The 20,228-nt window shown below is 42.5% G+C and overlaps 1 protein-coding gene across 1 annotated transcript in view; it reads left to right on the top strand.

Annotated features, from left to right (window-relative positions):
- LOC149276031 (GRB2-associated-binding protein 2-like) overlaps nt 1-17,020 on the top strand; it is a 52,333-nt gene extending 35,313 nt beyond the window's left edge. Inside the window, exons 3-10 of the mRNA XM_089503987.1 lie at nt 7,927-8,170; nt 11,294-11,865; nt 13,224-13,315; nt 13,892-14,180; nt 14,754-14,844; nt 15,944-16,046; nt 16,263-16,388; nt 16,877-17,020. Of these exons, the coding sequence (XP_089360113.1) occupies nt 7,927-8,170; nt 11,294-11,865; nt 13,224-13,315; nt 13,892-14,180; nt 14,754-14,844; nt 15,944-16,046; nt 16,263-16,388; nt 16,877-17,020 (1,661 nt within the window). The remainder of the gene's footprint in view (nt 1-7,926; nt 8,171-11,293; nt 11,866-13,223; nt 13,316-13,891; nt 14,181-14,753; nt 14,845-15,943; nt 16,047-16,262; nt 16,389-16,876) is intronic.
- The last annotated feature ends 3,208 nt before the right edge of the window (nt 17,021-20,228 follow it).

Raw genomic sequence — 20,228 nt, 5'->3', positions numbered from 1 at the left:
TATAGTAAGTGTGTGCTGCCATATTTTAGGGTCTACTTTTTGCCATATCGTTTAAGCGTTAAAATGCTTTTTGTGACGAGACCCCTTAGTCTGTGTATGGGTTAGTTCAGAAAAATAAAAAATAAATAAAATATATATATATATAATATACTTTTTTGAAAAATAACATGCGTTATTTTTAAATTTTATAATTTATTTTCCTTTTTTATATGATTTATTTTATTTATTTTCCTTTTTTATATTATTTATCATATTTATTTTCCTTTTTTATATTATTTATTTTATTTTACTTTTTTATATTATTTATCATATTATTTATTTTATTTTACTTTTTTGTATTTTATTTTTTTTATTTTAGAATTTATTTTGTTTTATTTAATGGGCTCTCTGGCTGGTAAATCACCCCACACAGTAATAATCTCCCTGCGTTGTATTAAACAATGAAGCGCTTGTTTCTTAATTTCCCGTGAGAGCAGCGGACGCATTTAATCTCTGCGGTGGGGAATTCACAGGATCTGTCGATTTTCAAGCATTGTAACAAAATTTCTAAAATAAAAAAAAAAAGATACAAAATAAACCGGGGAAGTGAGAGCACAATGGGAAATATTATTTTCTTGGTGGCAGAGTCGGATATATCTTAAAAAAATATGTTACAAACTTTGTTAAAGTTCCTATTCTACCCGTTTACCTGAATTTCATTCCTAGTCCTGTTTAAAGCCCCAAAACCTTCTCGGAAAGTGTAATTATTTTTATTCATAATTTTGCCCGGAACCGCAAAATGTCTTGTGATACAAAAGCAGGTGCTGATTGGTTGTTGTCGTTTGAAACTGAAAAAAAGCTTCTTAAAAGTTTATTTTTTTTACGTGATTAACCTTTCAGAGGCAAGAACATAAACCAAAAAAAAAACCCCAAAGGTTTTTTCCCTGTTGATTAGTTGTCGTTAATATGAACACGCTATGGAAATTAACCTCTAAATGCGTAAGAATATTTTTTTCAGCCAATAAGTGAGAATCTTTTGTAAACCAGAAAGGCGTGAATTCTGGATTCCGTATCGATAATATAATTAATAACTTATTATTATTATTATTACTAATAATAAATAAAGTGGCGCGCAGCTGCTCTGATAATCCCCTTTCCGCAGTCTCATTAGTACATTTTTTTCTGGGTTTTATTTTCTCTGTTTTTTGGCAATTGGAAGGCGGACTTTTGCCAGAAGAAAGACTCTCGGCTCTTCACGCTCGGAAAGAAATATAAAAGAGGTTAGAAAGTGAAATCATCGAACTGGAAGTATTCCTGCGCCGGGGGGCAGAGCCTGCGAGGTATTGGGGAGAACGAGCAGCGGATCTGGAAGAGGGTACTTGAAAAATATGTATTTAAAAAAAAAAATATATTATTTGTATTGTGGTCGCCCTCCTTTTCTTCCGTAATTTCACCCATTTAATATACGATTAACTATTGGAGGACCAGAGGAATTGCAGGGAAGACACTTGAAGCGTTTTCTAGTCTTCAGAGGGGTTTATTCACTAAATGGAGAGTTTTGGGTGAAACGCAGGGGTCAGCTTGGAGCTTCTTGAACGCGTTAGGGAGTCAGCAGAAAAGTTGAGTTTCGTCTCAATAATAGTTGGCTGGCCCTGTATAATGCATATTTATAGCATTAGGATTCATGGTGCTGCCTTACTGATTGAACTATACATTACGCAGGGTCTGCTCAGACCGAGGTCTTGTTGTCTCCATCTCTACACCCTGATCAAGCAGGGGCATCTCGTTTGTTGGCCCTTTTTCTGTGGCTTCTTGGCTTATAGTATTGGGAGTGAGTAAAAGCAAAGATCATGTTGGATCTAAGAAGATAAGGCCCCATCGCGGAGACTCCATAACCTCTACCTTTCATCGGGAGGGTCCGAGAACCGAAGCCATGTCCTGTATAAGCGGTCAGAACGCCGCGCGCGGCTTCTTTAGAAGCTTGAACATTCTTATTGCGTGGTCATGTAAGATGGCGCTGCCTGACCCCATTCACACCCAAGGAAGCCCGTTTTTACGAATTTTAGAGCGGCCCAGGGGCCAGCCACCCCTGTTTATGAATCTGCCTCAGGCTGTATTCTGTCGGACGCTCACATGAGGAACGTGAAAAAATTACCCTATCCTTAATTGTAGATTAGCATAAAAACGAAGGCTCGGCGTCCGACGCAAGCTTTATTTTTTCTTTAATCTTTTTTTTTTTTTTTACCGGTTCTTGGAAACGGCCTCTGAGGTAACGGGAAGAAGAAAAAGTAGAAAACGGCAGTTCTAACCGTTAATTTAAGGAACAATCTGCTTCTTTTTGGAATATTCTCCGTTTCCCAGAACTGGCATATTTTTGCTGCGATGTAATTAAGGCTCTTGGCGCACGGGGCGGGGTATTGGCCAGCGGTCCTGGAGTTAAGTCGGGACTGTCTGACCTTTCCTGACCGTATTGGGACTGTTGGCAATTATGAGGCTCCCTATCCCAGTATTTGATAACCACTGGGCTCTTTATGTCTGAGGGTAAATGTTAAGGGATGAGAATGAAATGTTAAGGAAAACTTATTATTTTTATTTCCAGAATCTAAAAAATGTATACTAAAAATCTAAAAACTTTTTTTTTTATTTTTTTTTTTATTCCGGTTTCCTTTTTTGACCCGATTTGTTGATTCATCGTGTAACTCTGTAAACAAGCTGTCAGGATTTAATACGTTTCCTGAGAAAATTATCTAAAAATATCACTCTCGCGGTTGGAGATGTTTTTTTTGGAAGGCAGGGGGTAGGAAACCGTCCCGCAAACTGCCGGGGTTTGTTAACCCCTTTAGAGCTGGGGGAGGAGCGATAGGTTATTCTTAGGAAGAAGAACAGCACCGAAATAAATAATAAAAAAAAAAATTGAGATTTCACTTTGGTGCCATCTTTCTCTTGTGATGTCATTTCCTGTCGACATGTTCTCTTCCTGTTTGAGTTGTGTTGGTTGTCTTCCTGTTACTTAGCTAAAGGTCAAGGAGAGGGATGATTTTGTCAACATTTTATCCAAACACCAAAATATGTAGTCTTACAAATTATGCCACAGTAAAGGGCAAAAGTTAATTACCGTATCTTGCGAAATTACCAACTCAATTTGTGACATCATTTCTTTGGATAATATTGATTAGGGGGAGGGGGCAAACGGATCTCCCCAACTGGCCCATGGGTCACCCAGGATAGTGGAACGGTGCCTAAAAATCAGGGACTGTTGGGAAGTATGGCAGTCCCTTCTAGCAGGATTTGCTCCGCCCCGTAAAGTCCCCCCCATCTCTTTAGTGGAACATCCAGGCATTGAGGGCAGAGTCACCAGGTGGGTGGGGTTTCAGGGTAGTATTAAGTTACCCAGACTTAGCCACTGAAGTTAAATAGCTCCCTTCATTGTGGTCTGCAGACTGCCCCTGCCACGCGCCACTGCCTCCTAACCCTTTAAGTGCCATACAACGCATTATTCTTTGTTACGTCTGCAGAGATTGGAAAGTTGCCGGAAGGAAAGCATTTTGCGTCTAGATCCATATGTGAAGCAGATCGGGAGGGTGCGACGTCGGGCCACGCCAGGATGATGCGGACCCTCCTACCCTACTGGGAATGGAGGGGAGAGAGAGCTGGCTGCAAGACAACACATTTTTACAATTACCGCTAACCCTAATAATACATTTTTGTTTGCCTTTTTAATAATTTAAAGGGAGATTATCACAGCTCCGCTTATTAAAACCATGCTTCAGTTTAAAGGACTCTTTTGCTTCTCGGAAGCTGAAGTTAGTGGCAGTCTGTGGCAGAGCCAGTATTATCTGATCAATCTCCTGTTCTGAATCCTCTTCCCATCCCACTGCCTGAACCAATCAGGAACTTGGCAATAGGGGAGCGGTAACTTAATGGGGAGGAATAATCCTGCAGATCCTGATAACCATGGGATACACATGAGTGGCTTTTAAACATATATATCTTATTTTAATCTGTAAACAACATTATATTGGGTTATTTACCGTTTAGGACTAGATCCTGTAGGGCAGGTGCGTAACAATCATGGTTGCAACTGCGACCTGACCTGCCACTCGAGGGGGCCTGAGTTACCCCTGCGACCACCCCATTAAAAGCTGCTAGTTGAGGGTAACACCTGCATTCAGCAGCATGGAGATGCAGTGTAGAGATCATCCAATCAGATGCTGTATGATCCGGCACGCAGGAAGTGACATCGCATCCACTTCCTGCATGCTGGGAGAGAGACACAGGCAAGCTGTTTGGGGACAAAGATGGCACAAGCAAGCGGTTTAGGGCTAAAATGGCACAGACAGGCTGTTTTGTGGCTAAAATGGCACACAGAAGCTGTTTGGGGACAAAGCTGACACTGAAGGACCTGCGGTCCCTGTGGTTTTCTAGTTAACCTGATGTAGGGTTTGTTTAAAACGAAAGATACATTTTATGGCATAAAATGTAGTGACGAGGCTCGGGTTAGATGAGGTCACGGTAACATTCATTTATAAGAGGGAACCCCTGGTCCTCAAACACAAAGTCTTTACGATATAACCCAATTGTTTTATTACATGTTGAAACGGAACGTCCGCGTCCAAGACAAATCCGTAATGGAATCCGTCGCTAAGACCATCGAGAACCTTTGGAACGTCTACCTGAGATTTCCCAGGGTTGCGATTACCAAACGTTCTATTTGTCCTACGCGCTATACATCGTTACTCTGCTTTATGGGAATTCCACGCGTGAAGCCAAACTGGGAACTTTTTGTGATTCCGTTTCCATGAGGTCGTCAAACAGCTTGGGTCGTTGTCATCGCCGGGCCCTGATCCCCGCTGATTGAAGGGGAACTATACCTCGTGGGGCGATGACGGATACCATTTGGTTACCGGGGATAATTTAGCCATCGCTCCGACGGGATTCTACAACCAGACACTCTGGAAAAACAATGTAATGAGATGTATTGTTGTCTACGCGTCCTCTGCACCGTCTTTCCGGCGGGCAGTTTGAAAGAACCGAGGGAAGTAATCTTTTAATCCGTAGGGTTCAGGGGGCGACGAGTGTGGGAGTGGGAATCTCGGAACACAATTGTTTTTGTTTCCACTGCCACAGAGCTTCCAATTTTTATAGACTTAGTCTTGGAAAACTGCATTAAATAAAACATAATTATTTTCCTGATGTTTTCAGTGGTTTTTAGCCCATTATAGAGGTGAGGAAACTTTTTTAAAACAATGAATTTTTGGCAATCTTTTGATTTTTTATTATTATTTATTTTTTTGGCCCAAGAATTCCATGTGTTCCAAAGAATGTCTTTTATAGATTACATGCATTTGATGATAAAGGGGAAAAAATCATAAATTAGCCCCAGGGTGAAATATTCCGGTATTTGCAGGACATAACGGGTTATTATTAGGCAATCGGCACAGGGATTTGGGGACATCTGTATAAACAGCCCCACCTAAACTATCTCAGTTATTTCAAAGAACTAACAAAGTTCTAAGACCGATTCGTCATCCGGGGGTAATAGAGAGTTTATGGGCTGAAATACACGGATTCTTGCAGAGAAGTCTCCAGGAGGAAAGAAAGTTCAGAGGAGGGCGACGAAAGTGGGGAATGGTTTGCAGGAAAGGCTGAGAGGACAAAATATCTCCGGCTTTGGGGGAGAGAAGAGAGAGATTTAAATTTATAAAGGGATTTAACAACGTACAAGAGGGAAGTTTATTTCAATGAAAGCGGGCATAATCTAACACTATAACCCGTTATATCCCGTATATTCCTTATATTATATACTCTCCGGCCGTGTAACTAATCCCGTCCTTATAACCCGTTATATCCCTGTATATTCCTTATATTATATACTCTCCGGCCGTGTAACTAATCCCGTCCTTATAACCCGTTATATCCTGTATATTCCTCATATTATATATTATATACTCTCCGGCCGTATAACTAATCCCGTCCTTATAACCCGTTATATCCCTGTATATTCCTCATATTATATATTATATACTCTCCGGCCGTATAACTAATCCCGTCCTTATAACCCGTTATATCCCTGTATATTCCTCATATTATATATTATATACTCTCCGGCCGTATAACTAATCCTGTCCTTATAACCCAATATATCCTGTATATTCCTCATATTATATATTATATACTCTCCGGCCGTATAACTAATCCCGTCCTTATAACCCGTTATATCCCTGTATATTCCTCATATTATATATTATATACTCTCCGGCCGTATAACTAATCCCGTCCTTATAACCCGTTATATCCTGTATATTCCTCATATTATATATTATATACTCTCCGGCCGTATAACTAATCCCGTCCTTATAACCCGTTATATCCCTGTATATTCCTCATATTATATATTATATACTCTCCGGCCGTATAACTAATCCCGTCCTTATAACCCGTTATATCCCTGTATATTCCTCATAATATATATTATATACTCTCCGGCCCGTATAACTTCAGGGTACCAACAGACAGTGTAAATATGATACGTACAGGAGAATAAAGTTTAATACGTGTAACACGCAGAGTAGCGCGGAAGCGTAGCGGCTAAGAAGGTCGTCGAGCAGTTGGTGGCCGTTCTGTGTCTCCATGCGTGAAAACTCTCCTCTATCACGCCCTTCAAAATATTGATTTCTCCAAAAATATCCCAGGCGTGTGATTGGCTGAGGTCAGGATGAACCGAATTGGCTGCGATCCGACTCTTTTTATCCTCCACCGTCGGCCTCCATGCTCCTCGGATCCTCTGGGGTATTGTTTCCAAGGAAGGGCTCTCATATTTCCAAACTCATTTTCTTGGTATAATAAGGAGCTTATTCAACACCGAGAGTCGGGAGAATTACAATGAAAGCGTAATGGTTTGTTTTTCTTGGAAGGCGTCGGAGGAGTGACGTGCGCGAGGGAATCATTTAACGCGGGAACGGTTTAACCGCTTAGCGCTGCTCGAGAGAGAGACGATGATTGCTGAGCGAGTTTTTTAATTTATGGGCAGTCTGATTATTCCAATTAAAATTACATTTTTTGTAAGGGTGGTAGATAAATGGAACAGCTTCCCATTAGAAGTGGTAGAGGCTAATACAGAAAGCTGCAATCTAGGGTCCCTTCTTTGTGATGGCTCCGTGTGTCATCAACATCTACGTGGCACTTTATAAATATAATACGTTTTCAGAAAATTATTTAATTTTAATAAGTTTTACTATTTGTTGAGTGGAGAAAATTATGTTTTTGGGAAATTTCTTTGTGATTTAAGATTCTCAAAACTCCACAGATTCATACTAATGTGTTTTATTCCCCCCTCTGCATTCGGAGGCTGTGATTTACATCAAAATGATGCATAAGGCTTTAAAAATAAGATTTTAAAATCCTGTTGTAACTTATTATATCTGTATACAACAGAATGGTTTTAGAGGCTCATGTGCCGTCCGCTAAAATAACACGGGGAGAGAACAGGAAGCGGCTTCCAACTTCCTGCTCGGGCTGACGGGAGGGGGAGAACAGGAAGCTGCTTCCAACTTCCTGCTCGGGCTGACAGGAGGGGGAGAACAGGAAGCGGCTTACAACTTCCTGCTCGGGCTGATGGGAGGATTCCGATACAGTCTGCACTGAGAAATCATGGGAAATGGAGGGGAATTTGCAAACTATGTAACATTAAGTTAAAAGAATAAAAGTATAAATGCCGGATTAGATTATGATGATGTCACTTGATATTTTTCTTTTGTCAGATATTGTAATATCTTATAGTGGCCCTCTGAAAAATGGACCCCTCGATAGACCTAATGAGTCCTAATGCCGTTTGGGGTCCGTTGGGGTGCTTTGGTGACCCGCGATTTTCTGGCTATGGCTGCGTTGGGTTTTGCTCTCCGCTGTTGGAGGATTTGTTGACCTTTTTGCGGTTGTTCCTCTTTGCAGACTCCTTACGAAACATTCAGTCCATCAACCACGGCCCCAGGTCGTCTCCGGCCGAGTTCAGCAGCTCCAGCCACTTCCTGCTCCGGGAGAGAAAGTCCTCAGCCCCTTCTCACTCTAGCCAGCCCACCTTGTTCACGTTCGAGCCGCAGTCCAACCACATGCACCAGACCACTCTATCTACCAGCGCGCCCCAGGACTATCTCTTCCTGCACCAATGCATGAGCCGCAAAAGTGAAACCATGAGGTAAGACAATGAAATGTACGCAATTGCTGCCGAATCTAATAAATGTCTGACTAAAGCGTTTCCTGATCCGCTTGTGCAGCTAAACCATGACGGATCAAAAAATGGAATCAAACGGTGTAGAGATTCTAGTGTTCCTGATCCAAAGAGCTCACAATCCAGTTTTATTTGACCAACCTGTGACAGGGCCAGGCTAGCTGGCTCATGTGTCATATGAAGTTTAGCCGGGTCACGGAGCACTTTTGTGTTCGGTTCTGTATACCGTGACCCGGTAATATATTATATTGTGTTTATTGTGTAACCGGCCCAGAGACTGATGTGGATTCAGCCCCAGCCTTCAAAGAGACGATCCTATAATCTGGCTGGGGCTCTTAATCAGCCAGCACAGCCCTGTCTGCCCAGACGGCCCCCGCACTACAGGGGGGATAACACAGGTGGGGGAACCCATTGTATTCTGTAATCCCCTCACTTGATACATCCCCTGTATACTGACGGGATTTGTGATGGGATGTGGCTGATGGGATTGGGGGTTGGGTTCGGTACACATTGCATTGAGATTGTATAAAGTTCTGTGTGTTTGTAATAAAGAGAGTTCTTCTTGTTTTACTACGAATGGTGGTCTGGATGATCCGTGGATAGCTGAGTGCTATCCGTATGAGGGACTGACTGGTGATTCCTCAGCCCTCAAACAGGGGTACCCAGCCTTGGGTACGGTGACCCTGTAACACAACCAGATCTAAAATGCATGTGCTCTTAACCCCTTGATGACAATTGCCGGTCCGGGCACGTCGCGGAAAATCAAGGCCTTAACGACAAATGACGTGCCAGGACCGGCACGTCTTTAAACGGGTGCAGAAAGCGATCTATTTTCGCTTTCTGCACCGAAACGGCGTTGCTGTAATGCCTCGACCTCGAGGCATTCAGCAACGCCATGATCGGCACAAAGGGGCCATCTCTGGCCCCTCCCCGGGGCGTCAACATCCTCCATACTTTGTATGGCGGCGGACGCCCGTTTTAAAAGCGTTTAGGAGGCGAACAACGATCGCCTCCTAAACTTAAATGGTGTCGCTGGAATGCCTCGATCAGGAGGCATCCAGCGACACCAAACACTTACCTCTCGATGGGCTGTGACCGCTCCGGAGAGCGGTCACAGCTACAGCTGCCGCTGATCTTCGCCATCTGCAAGATGGCGGCGGCCCGAGAAAAAAAAAACAATAAAGGTGAAAAAGTTCGCTAGACGGTCTCCAGACCATCTAGAGAACTCTGGCTCCACTTGCAGGTTGAATACAGGTACTGCATTCACCATGCAAGTCAATGGAGCCCAGCTTTCTAATCAGAGTGTGATTAGTAAAAATAAATTAAAAAAATAAAATTAAATTAATAATAATTAGAAAAAAAAATAGTAAAAAAACAGCAAAATGTAAAAATTCTTTCCCACTGATGTCACTATCAGGGGAACCTTCAAGTTGAAAAATTTTTTTTTTTTAAAAAAGGCAAAAATAAAATAAAATATATATATAAAAAATATATTTTTGTGAGCAAGTCCTAAAATTAGCACATTAGCTTCAAACAATTCTCGCATGGAAAGAGTTAAAATACTGGCATATTAAATGCTCATGGGGTGTCTACTTTTAAAAAATGTATGATTTGATGGGGTAAATTGAATTGGCCGGGTTCAACAATGTCCCAAATAACACGGGGGGAAGGATGGCCACCCATCTAATTTCCAATTAGAAAAATGCACACGTACCAAATGTGGCCTTTTAGTCCCCCCCCAAAAAAAATGACAAACCCATGCATGTGGGGTATCACTGTGCTCAGGAGATGTTGCTGAACACATATTGGGTGCCGTGTGACAGCGGCATAAACCAGGAGCTGTAAATTCATACATAAAGTAGGTGTGTGGGGGAAAAATACACACAAAAAAATACTACTGCAAACTTTGAAAAAATTCTGGTGGTAAAATGTGTGCATGCAAAGAGTTAAAATACCAGCATTTAAAATACCCTGGGGTGTCTAGTTTTCAAAAATATATAGCTTTATTGGGCACACTGAAATGGCCCGGCACCAAGATGTACCAAATAGGGCATGGGCAGTGGATCCCCAAATGCCAAAGTCCAACATTGAAAAATGTGCATGCCCCAAATGTGGCCCTTTTTGCCCCCAAACAGCCAAGCAAAATCATTCATGTGAGGTATCGCTGTACTCAGGAGATGTTGCTGAACACATATTGGGGTGTTTTATGATAGTGACATATACCAGAACCTGTTTATTCATACCTAAAGTAAAATGTGTGTGAAAAAACAAATGCAAAAAAAATGACTACCATAAAGTTTGACAAAGGCTGATGGTAGAATTAGTGCTTTGAAAAGGGTTAAAATACTAGCATTTGGAATACCCTGGGCTGTCTAGTTTTCAGAAATATATGATTTGATGGGGTAAATTGCATTGGCCGGCTTCAAAGATACCCGAAATGGCACATGGGGGGGAAGAATTACCAGATTCGGAAAAAATGGCTTTGAAATAGAAAACGCTACCTGTACTTATTGCCCCATAATGTGTAGAAAAAAGCAAAAAAAACATAAAACCACTGGGTATTTCTAAACTCAGGACAAATAGTAGAATCCATTTAGCAGGTTTTTTCATTACCTTTTATAGATGAGTAAAAGATTTTTCAACTAAAAGTTAGAAACAGTCATTTTTTTCTAAATTTTTCACCATATTTTATACTTTTTTTAATAGTAAATAATATGATACAATCAAAACAATGTCATCTAAAGGAAGCCCTTCTTGTCCTGAAAAAAACAATATCTAATGTGTGTGGGTTCAGTAAACGGGAAAGAAGAAAATTACAGCTAAACACGAGCAGCGCAGAAATGTTAAAACGGCCATTGTCACGAAGGGTACAAAAAGTAAAATCAGCCTTTGTCACGAAGGGGTTAAACAGGAAGTGTAGCGTGCGAGAGGTTATTGCTTCCCCCAGGGTACATTGAATTATTCTGTTCCTGTGTAAATATGGATTGCTTTTTAACTTCAACTCTTCTTTATTGCCACCAACCTGATCTACTATATGCAAATTAATATAAAAAATCTAATTTTTTTAATATATTTCTTTTCTTTCTTCAGAAGTGCCAGTTTTTCGCAAGCCACGAGGTCCTCCTTCTTCATGCGCAGCGATACAGCTGTTCAGAAGTTGGCCCAGGGGTACGGACACTGTTTGAATGGGGTCAGCGGCCAAGTTCACGGCTTCTACAGTTTACCGAAGCCCAGCAGACATAACTCGGAGCTACGGGACAGTGCCTACGATCTGCCGAGGAGCTTCGGTTCAGATACCCCAACCAAGTCGAGCCTTACCGGACTGGAATCGGAGAACGAAGATGTTTACAGTTACAAAACTCCCAGCAACGCCCTGTGCAAAGAGTTTAGCGAACTCTCCACGGATCCCTACGATCCCGGGACTCCTCTATCCGTGTACCAGATCCCGAGAACGTTCACCCTGGACAAGAACCACAATGCTTTGGGTGTTGGGTCCGGTGACTTCCATTCCGCTCCGCCGCCGCCCCGGCCTCCTAAACCCGGGCAAGCGGACACTCGGTGGGGCAGCCCCCAGCAGCAGAACGGGGACAGCGCGGATGTGGTGCCCGTACACATTCCGCGAAGGAACACTTTGCCGGCGATGGAGAACAGACGTCATCGAGGTGGGTCAACGGGGTCGTGTTGTGATAGTCTAGGAAACAAAAACAAAAAGACGACTCGGCCGATGTATCAGAAAACGTAGCCGCGCAGGAGGAGACCAACCGATGAATCCCTGCAGGGATTGTACAAACAAGAAGTTCTCCTGGGGGATCTAGAATTCTCACGGGTTTCGGGAAGTTTGATATAATTTGTGTTTAGTGGAATGGAAGGAAAGTAGGTGATATTTTGCCCAACGTTCTGCTCCGATCCACTATGGGGGCGATGGAGTCGAAATGCTGCCTTCTGATTAGTTTTTATTATTCCTCATATATTTAAGGTTGGGGTTTTATACGATAAAGGAGGGGCTGTTAGAATGCTATTGGTTATAGTAAATAGATTTCTTGACTTTGAGGGCAAAAACATTGCTAAGAGGGGATCAGTAGACACTTCCAGAGGAAACCAATGACAAGGCTTCTTCTACTAGATTTGTGTAAATGGACCAATAATACTTCGTTTGTGGTCTGTTCGTTCTCAGACGCCGGATTTAGGTGCGCTTTCAGTTCGGAAGAAATTTGAAGGGCTCTCTCATTCTCATCCACTCTCATTCACTCGCTCTCATTCACTCTCTCACGCTCTCATTCACTCTCTCACGCTCTCATTCAGTCTCACACTCTCAATGTCTCCGTAGCTTCTCCGCCAACCGTTTCCACATCTCTGTGTTCGCTCCTTCTCTTGCCTCCTCTAGTTCTTCTGTCTTCTTTCCTCTTCATTCTTTCAACGTCCGCTTCCACAAAAAAAGGCAGATCCTCCGCGCCCCCCCCCTCCTTCTCTGCCCCGTGGGGAATGCAGAAGAACCCCAAGAGGCCGTAATAATGAACACCAATTCACAGAAAGAGAAGCTTCTCTGCGCCTCTCTTTCTCTGTGAATCCGTCTGCGTTATTCTGGCTTCTTGGAGAAGGTAGGGAGACATTGAGAGCACGTGAGGGTGAGTGTGAGTGAGAGAGCGAGCGTGGCAAAACCAACAAAACGCAGACGAAAATGTATAGCTCTCTGTTTTTGTTTGTTTCGTTGGGGTCTGTCCTCGTTTTCGGATATTCATACGAATTAATGAAATTGGTATGGAATTGTATGAATCCGTATGCACAGGTCTGCTTTCTATGTACCTTCCAACTATCCCGGATTTGGCGGGACTGTCCTGGTTTTATAAACGTGTTTTAATCACAGGAACCGAAATCATTGGCGTGTTTTCCGGAAGCAAATATTTTCTATGAAGCTAACTTTTTCTTCTACTGATACTTCTCTTAATAGTTTGATAAATATTTGACCCGATCCCCTCGCGCTGTTATCTTCTGTTTTTTGACCGTTTTATTTTATTTTTAGCCTCTTCTTGTGAAGCTTACGACTATCCCCATGGCGACTTTGGCATTGAACAATCTATGGAGTCCGTCAACGATGGTTTCAATTCTTACCTGGTGAGTTGAAAATTTTACTTTTTAATTCTTTAAAGAGTGAGCAGCCAATCAGGAGGTGGGATTTAATTGTTTTTGTTTAACGTACTGTTTTTGCACATTATCTAAATAATACGTTTTATGGATGCATTTAGTTCTTGTTAAGAAGGGAAAAATGGAATACGATAGAGAATATATATATAATGGGTTTATAAAGCAAAACAAGGAATTCTGTAACAAAAAACACATTTCAGCTAATTTAGCGATATTTAAAGCTGCTGTTCCACTAATGCAAAATATTAACTGCCCTCTTCTAGTACGTTAAGCAAATAAACCTAAACAGATCTGTCCGTTCATTCTTCCCTCGGAATCGCATAGCAACAAAATGAAAGCTTGTTTTTATTCTCTATGGCAACAGCCTATCAGTGCCTGCTTGTGAGTCATGTGACGATTAAGCATTCCCTGAAAAACGACGAATGAGGCAAATTTTTACACGATTAAAGAATTCTTTCTGGGCAGGGTCTGGCTATGTTACTATACTAGAAAGAAGTGTTTCTAACAGACTTAGAGTCTTTATTTTTATGTCTTCTGATCTCTCAGCAAACCAAATCTTCCATGGCTCGCTCAGAGAGCGCAGACTCCGAAGATAATTATGTTCCAATGAACCCCGGATCCTCCTCTCAGTTTAACGCCGAGAAGCAGAACGATAACTCTCAAAATGCTTATATCCCCATGAGCCCCGGGCCCCACCACTTCGACCTGCTTGGGTTTTCTTCCGCCACGCTTCCCGCCCGCAAAGGGAGTACGGCGTCGCTGGGTACGAGGCCGACGCGGGTGAGCGAGATTCAGCCCCCGCCGGTGAACAGGAACCTGAAGCCGGACAGAAAGGGTAAGTACGGCACGTAATGGGGGGGCGGGGGTAACAATGTGATTTGGACAGAAATAATATGTAGTTATGAGGTCTCAAAACTAGACAGGCCATGCGGTTCGTATCTGCCGTCGCAGTCTATATTTCTTCATGGCTGCCGTCAGTCGTGTCTTTTAAAGAGTTAATTAGCTTTATAAAAAAAAAAATAAAAAAAATCCATAAATCCATTTTATGTTCAGCCTTTTGTCTGTATACTTATTTCTTCAACTGGATGAAAAATGATTATTGTCCAGATTTAGCATTTTTACCTAGAATATAGTGTTTATCACCAATATATTGGTTTTTTTTTTATTGTGAATTGTGCAGCTTAACTGCCCTACCTATAAATAAATAATAATAAAAAAATCTTAAACAAAAAAACAAAGCTTTCCTCTACATTCCGTGTAAATAAATGTGGTATATGTTTTATATGTCGTCATTGCGTCCATAACTTAGAAGCCCAGGCCCGTTCCTGAGTACGTGGATACATATTTAAAAAAAAATATATATATATATATTTTTTTTAAATGTTTTTTTTTTTTTTTTGTGCCAAAGCAAAGCCAACGCCGCTGGATCTGAGAGCCACGGCAATAATTGACGAACTCCCCTTTAAATCCCCGGTCACTAAATCGTGGTCCAGACAGACGTGAGTATGAATTCTTTGCGGTTTCTGACCCGCATTCGGTATTACTATTTATCATTTTTGTTAATATTTTCAAAGACTTGAGAAAAAAGAAAAATCTAGAAAATTGCAGAAAAAAAAAAATGTAATCATCCAATCAAAAGTAACTATTAACTCACTGGAAGCCGTCCCTAATGCAACAATTTCTTATTTATGATTTTCTTATTTAATCTTATATTGTAAAACATTTTATTTTCGGGCACCAACCATGCCGGCTTTTATTCTTGGTATTATGTAGGAAGGCAGCTGTAAATAAAATAAATAAATAAAACTGAAAAAAGGTGCCAAAAAATTTCAAATTGCCTGTTTATTAAATTACTGTAATAAAAAAAATTTCAAATAAAAATTTTTTCAATATGTAAAATGTATCTAGTAATATAACGAATACATTTTACACACTGACATTTTTATTTTTTTTGATTTTCATTTTTTTATGTGCTAAATTTATCGGGGCAACAGCTAGTTTTTAGTTTGACTTTAATTTAGCCGACAAGACTTCTAACGTTAAATTCTGGAATTATTGTTATTATTTTTAATCCTTTATTTCTATGATTCCGAGAAGGCGGGGGCCGGGAGGAAATGTATCCATAATAAAGGAAGTGACATCAGGAATAAACTATAAATGGAACTTAAATCACGTTTATCCCGCTCGATGTCACCGAGGTTATTTTGAGGGCGAGGATTGGATAATTTACTGTTTGCCGGAGAGTTTTACGATTTCGTTGGCCGCAGGATATGCTTTTAATGCCGTTTAATGCAAAAAAAACCCCCCAAAAACCTCAAGATAAAGACTTGAAGGACAAATCTTGGGGACAGAAGCCTCAATTAATCTCTGTCCCCTGGAGATATCTGGTCACCCCACATTTGCTGGGTCTCCCCGATTACTTTTTATATCGCTAGTAATAATTTCATAAATAATTGTTGACGCGCGGATTTTGCTCCGGTTTTACACGTGGTGTATTCACGCGCTCTACTCGCTCGTTCCCCCGTGTCGTGTAAATACATCGTCCTGCTCCGTGTCAATAAAATCCATGCGCTAAACGTGGCTTCGTTGGCGTTGCAGACCGTCTTTGAGGAGCAGCTCGTCTCAGTACTGCCGCCCGGTGTCCACACAGAGTATTACCAGCACCAGTTCGGGGGACAGTGAAGAAAATTATGTTGCTATGGTAAGTTGTTTGTTTATTCTTCTTCTTAATCTTCCTTTTTTATTTCTATAGCGCCAACAAATCCCGCAGCGCTTCTTACAGTCCTTACATTCGAAGGGTCTGGAAAACTAGAACTGACCAACTAAGACCACCCGATACACTTAAATTCTTATCTGTCAATAATTTTTTTTTTTTAAATCCAAATTTCACACGATTTTCCGCATAACTGTATTCCAGCAAAATCCAGTATCGGCATCGCCGGGGACTAGTGGAACAAACAGCCCGGCTCAGAAAAAAAGCACCGGCAGCGTGGATTACCTAGCACTGGACTTCCAGCCGGCCTCACCGAGTCCTCACAGGAAGGTACCAAAAATAATTTGTATTTACAGTAATGTGAGGAAGTTCTACTTTGCTGATAGGGTGGTAGATAAGTAGAACAGCCTCCCAGTAGAAGTGGTAGAGGGTAATACAGTGAGGGGATTAAACATGCATGGGCTAGGCATGCGGCTCCTGAGTGTAAGACGAGGCCAACGACTGATTAAGATGACAGATAAACAATGTATCGGTAAGGAATAAGGAAGGGTTGCGACTCCTCTTGATGAAAGATCCATAAAGTTTTAGTTTGTCAATAGCTGGTATGATGCTGGGGGGGGGCAGAATACTCTCACATGGCATCGGCTTTGGGGCAAACAGAGTTGTTTGCCCCAACAGCCAATGTTTGTTCTTTTACTTGCCCCTCGATATTTTAGTCTAGAAATGCTTTCTTTTACTGTAAATACTTTAAATAATAATATTTTCTGAGTCTTTAGAACCAATGATATTAATTTCATTGCCTTCTCTTCTGCCTTCAGCCCTCCACGTCTTCTGTGGCCTCCGATGAGAAGGTGGATTATGTTCAGGTGGACAAGGAGAAGACCCAAGCCTTGCAGAATACAATGCAAGAGTGGACCGATGTGCGCCAGTCCTCTGAGCCCACCAAGAGCGCAAAACCTTAACGCATTGTGACTCCTGGAAGACGGGACGGGCGATGGACCATACCAACTTAGTGCCTCCACAGCTGTTAACGTTGGCCTGAATTCACACTGCGTCTATTTCGTTAGATCTCCGGACACTACAGTTCCGTTACCTGCCTGCCCGAGGCATCTACGAATAGTGATTCGTGCCTAACATGTTTCCGCCGATAAGTATTTATGTGAGCAAAGGGCAATAGTGTTACGATTCCTGGGGTTGCCCCATGACTTTCTCCATTTCCTTCCAGGTAACGAGTTAAGATCCTTCTGTTTCCCAAAAAACAAATCTATACCTGTTATCTGCCCCTAAAGCACAGGCAGGGGGCAGTAGGGGCAGCATAGACCGTGCCACTTATTCATGGTTATGATGGGAGGGGAGGATGTTTACCGCCATCAAAAGGTGAGGGGCCATCAAAAACCACGGGTTCGGGAGTAGGTGGGAAATCCGCCGAATTCACCAACGCTTCTACGGAATTCAGGAGAACGCGAAGCATTCCGTTTCCGTTACTTGTAGCAAAGCCGAGACTTTTCTGCCGCTTCATTCCGATTTCGACCTGTGGTCTGATCCTCCTGTTGCGTTCCGCTCGTTGATGAGAAGCAGCAGTACGCGGGTCACAGGGGGGGAACCCCTGACCAGAACCTACCGAGTAGAATCGCGGTGTCGCCCGGTCGTGCGAGCGCCTTACGTTTATGCCGCGGGTCTGGCGAGTGACTGTTATTAGGATAGCAATAGGTTAGCGAGTGGATTTTGGGTGGGATAATCGATCAGCCGATGCCGATTTCACCTCTTCCGACGTGCCGCGCGAGTAGCGTTAACAAAGCCTGCCTAGCCGGACGCGCATGATATATAATCCAGGGGTGCCGCTGGTGGCGTCTGCATGCGCAGCAACAAAACTCGCCGTATCGCCTTCGCTCTGACACTCGGGAAATACCTCATGGCAACAGCTTGAAAATTACAATCAAAGACCCGTAAATGCCGTTAATCGAATTGGAACTTTGATCCTTAATTTGGACCCCTTCGTCGCGCCCACAAAGCATGTATACGGTATTCTGTTATCTCGCTGGCGGTAGAGCACGGGAGATCCGATCCAAATTAAATGAGAGAAAAAAAACATTTTTAATTTTAACCCATAGAATAGATTTTAACGTCCTTCTATTTATTATGTTCAGCTTTGTTACGGGATTCCGATGAGGCGCTTTTTTTGGCTAGGTTACCGTGTGATGTCCCTCTGCACCATGAGCATAATTTGGGCTGTAACCGGATTATAATATTATATATAGAGATTATAATATTATTAGTGTTTCATAAAGAAATCAGGTTTATTACCGGGGAATCCAGTCTTGGATTGATTTGAGCTCCAATTTAAATTCCCCCCCCCCCCCCCGTGTTTTTACCATTTGTGGATTGGGGGCATATTCACTAAAGAGTGATTTCTATGGGGTATTTATATCTATGGATTATGCTGGACATACACGGCGGGGAATGTTTAACGTATTGCCGCGTCTGCATGGGGCCGGAATCCATCTTTTCCCAAAGTGTAGAATTTTATAAAGTTACATTTATTAGTTGCGTTGATACAATGTATTGTGTGAGGGGGCAGCATTGGCCGTTAGGGCGCAGCATTGGCCGTTAGGGCGCAGCATTGGCCGTTAGGGCGCAGCATTGGCCGTTGGGGCAGTATTGGCCGTTAGGGGGCAGTATTGTGCGTAAGGGCGCAGTGTTGGGCATTAGGGGGGCAGCATTGGGCGTTAGGGGGCGGTATTGTGCGTTAGGGCGCGGTATTGTGCGTTAGGGCGCAGCGTTGGGCGTTATGGGGCAGCGTTGGGCGTTAGGGCGCAGTGTTGGGTGTTAGGGGGCAGCATTGGGCGTTAGGGGGCAGTATTTGGCGTTAGGGCGCTGTATTGGGCGTAAGGGCGCAGTGTTGGGCGTAAGGGCACAGCGTTGGGCATTGGGGGCAGTATTTGGCGTTAGGGCGCCGTATTGGGCATTAGGGGGCAGTATTGGGTGTTAGGGGGCAGTATTGTGCGTTAGGCCGCAGTGTTGTGCATTAGGGGGGCAGCATTGGGCATTAGGGGGCAGTATTGAGCAGGGCTGTATTTTAACGTCCAAACCCATAGTTTAGTAAAAGTCGGGTCGTGTCACAATCGCCAGACCTTGCCCGGTCCTCCTGAACGATGATGTCATTGAGGTTACTCAGACCATAAATGATTCAAGGTCTTCTAGTACCAGCCAGGCCCATCTCACCCTCTGTAACCGGTCAGAGCGGCGGGCAGTTAAGTCTAGCGTTGCTCCTCATTTTCAGTCTTTTTTTTCTTGTTTCTTTTTTCCACGTGGCACCATCATTCTCCTCGTGCACAAATAATTCCCCGAATCCCGTGACATTCAGAAATACGTTCTGTGAATTATACGAGATCTAGAACATTCCATAAGATATCATGTTCAAAATTTCCAATTTCTTTAAAAAAAAAAAACAGGCCCTCCGTCCGGCTGATCCACGCGCCTCTCAAAAATAGAGGAACAAGTTTGAAATGAATGGTGAATGTTCTAAATCTGGTGTAATAATGGGAAATTTGACTATAATGGAAGAATTATGACTTGGCTCATAAATAACTTATTATGATGTCCTAATCCCTCAATATTTTTTTTAATTATTGGGGCCGCTGAAGTACAGAGATTTTTTTCATATTCCCCAAATAAAAAATAAAAAAAATTGGGGGGGGGGAAGCTTTTTTTTATTTTATTTTTTTTTTTACTATTTTTGTTTGAATTTGCACGCAGGGTCTGCAATGTTTTTCTGGTTTCACCTTCATGGGTTAATCCCACTCCCAGCCAATATCTCTGGTGGAAATGTAGTAAATTGTTAGTTCTGCGGCCGAGTTTGATTGGGTTTTCCTTGAGGAAATGTTGGCTCGGTGCACGGCGGTCTCTGTGCTGTGTATGGACTGGGTTTAGAAATAAGGATTTTGGCGATTCTTTGATCTTTCTGTTCCGATGATTCCTGGGACGGGGGGGGGGGGGATCTATGGTTATAAAGGGGCATAGGGGTTCTAGGGAGGGCACTAGGGGCAATCTGTGATCAGAGTTCTAATCCTCCCAGCACAGCGGAGAAAATTTATTTTACAACCTACATTAAATCATGATTCCTAAAAAACAAATAATCATGATTCCTCACGGTGCGCGTTCGCTGTGATG

Source organism: Sceloporus occidentalis, unplaced genomic scaffold (assembly GCF_023333645.1).
Source record: "Sceloporus occidentalis isolate IW3139 unplaced genomic scaffold, rSceOcc1.0.p SCAF_250, whole genome shotgun sequence".
Classification (NCBI taxonomy): domain Eukaryota; kingdom Metazoa; phylum Chordata; class Lepidosauria; order Squamata; family Phrynosomatidae; genus Sceloporus; species Sceloporus occidentalis.
Note: the sequence above shows the minus strand (reverse complement) of the source record. Positions and strands in the feature narration are given on the sequence as shown.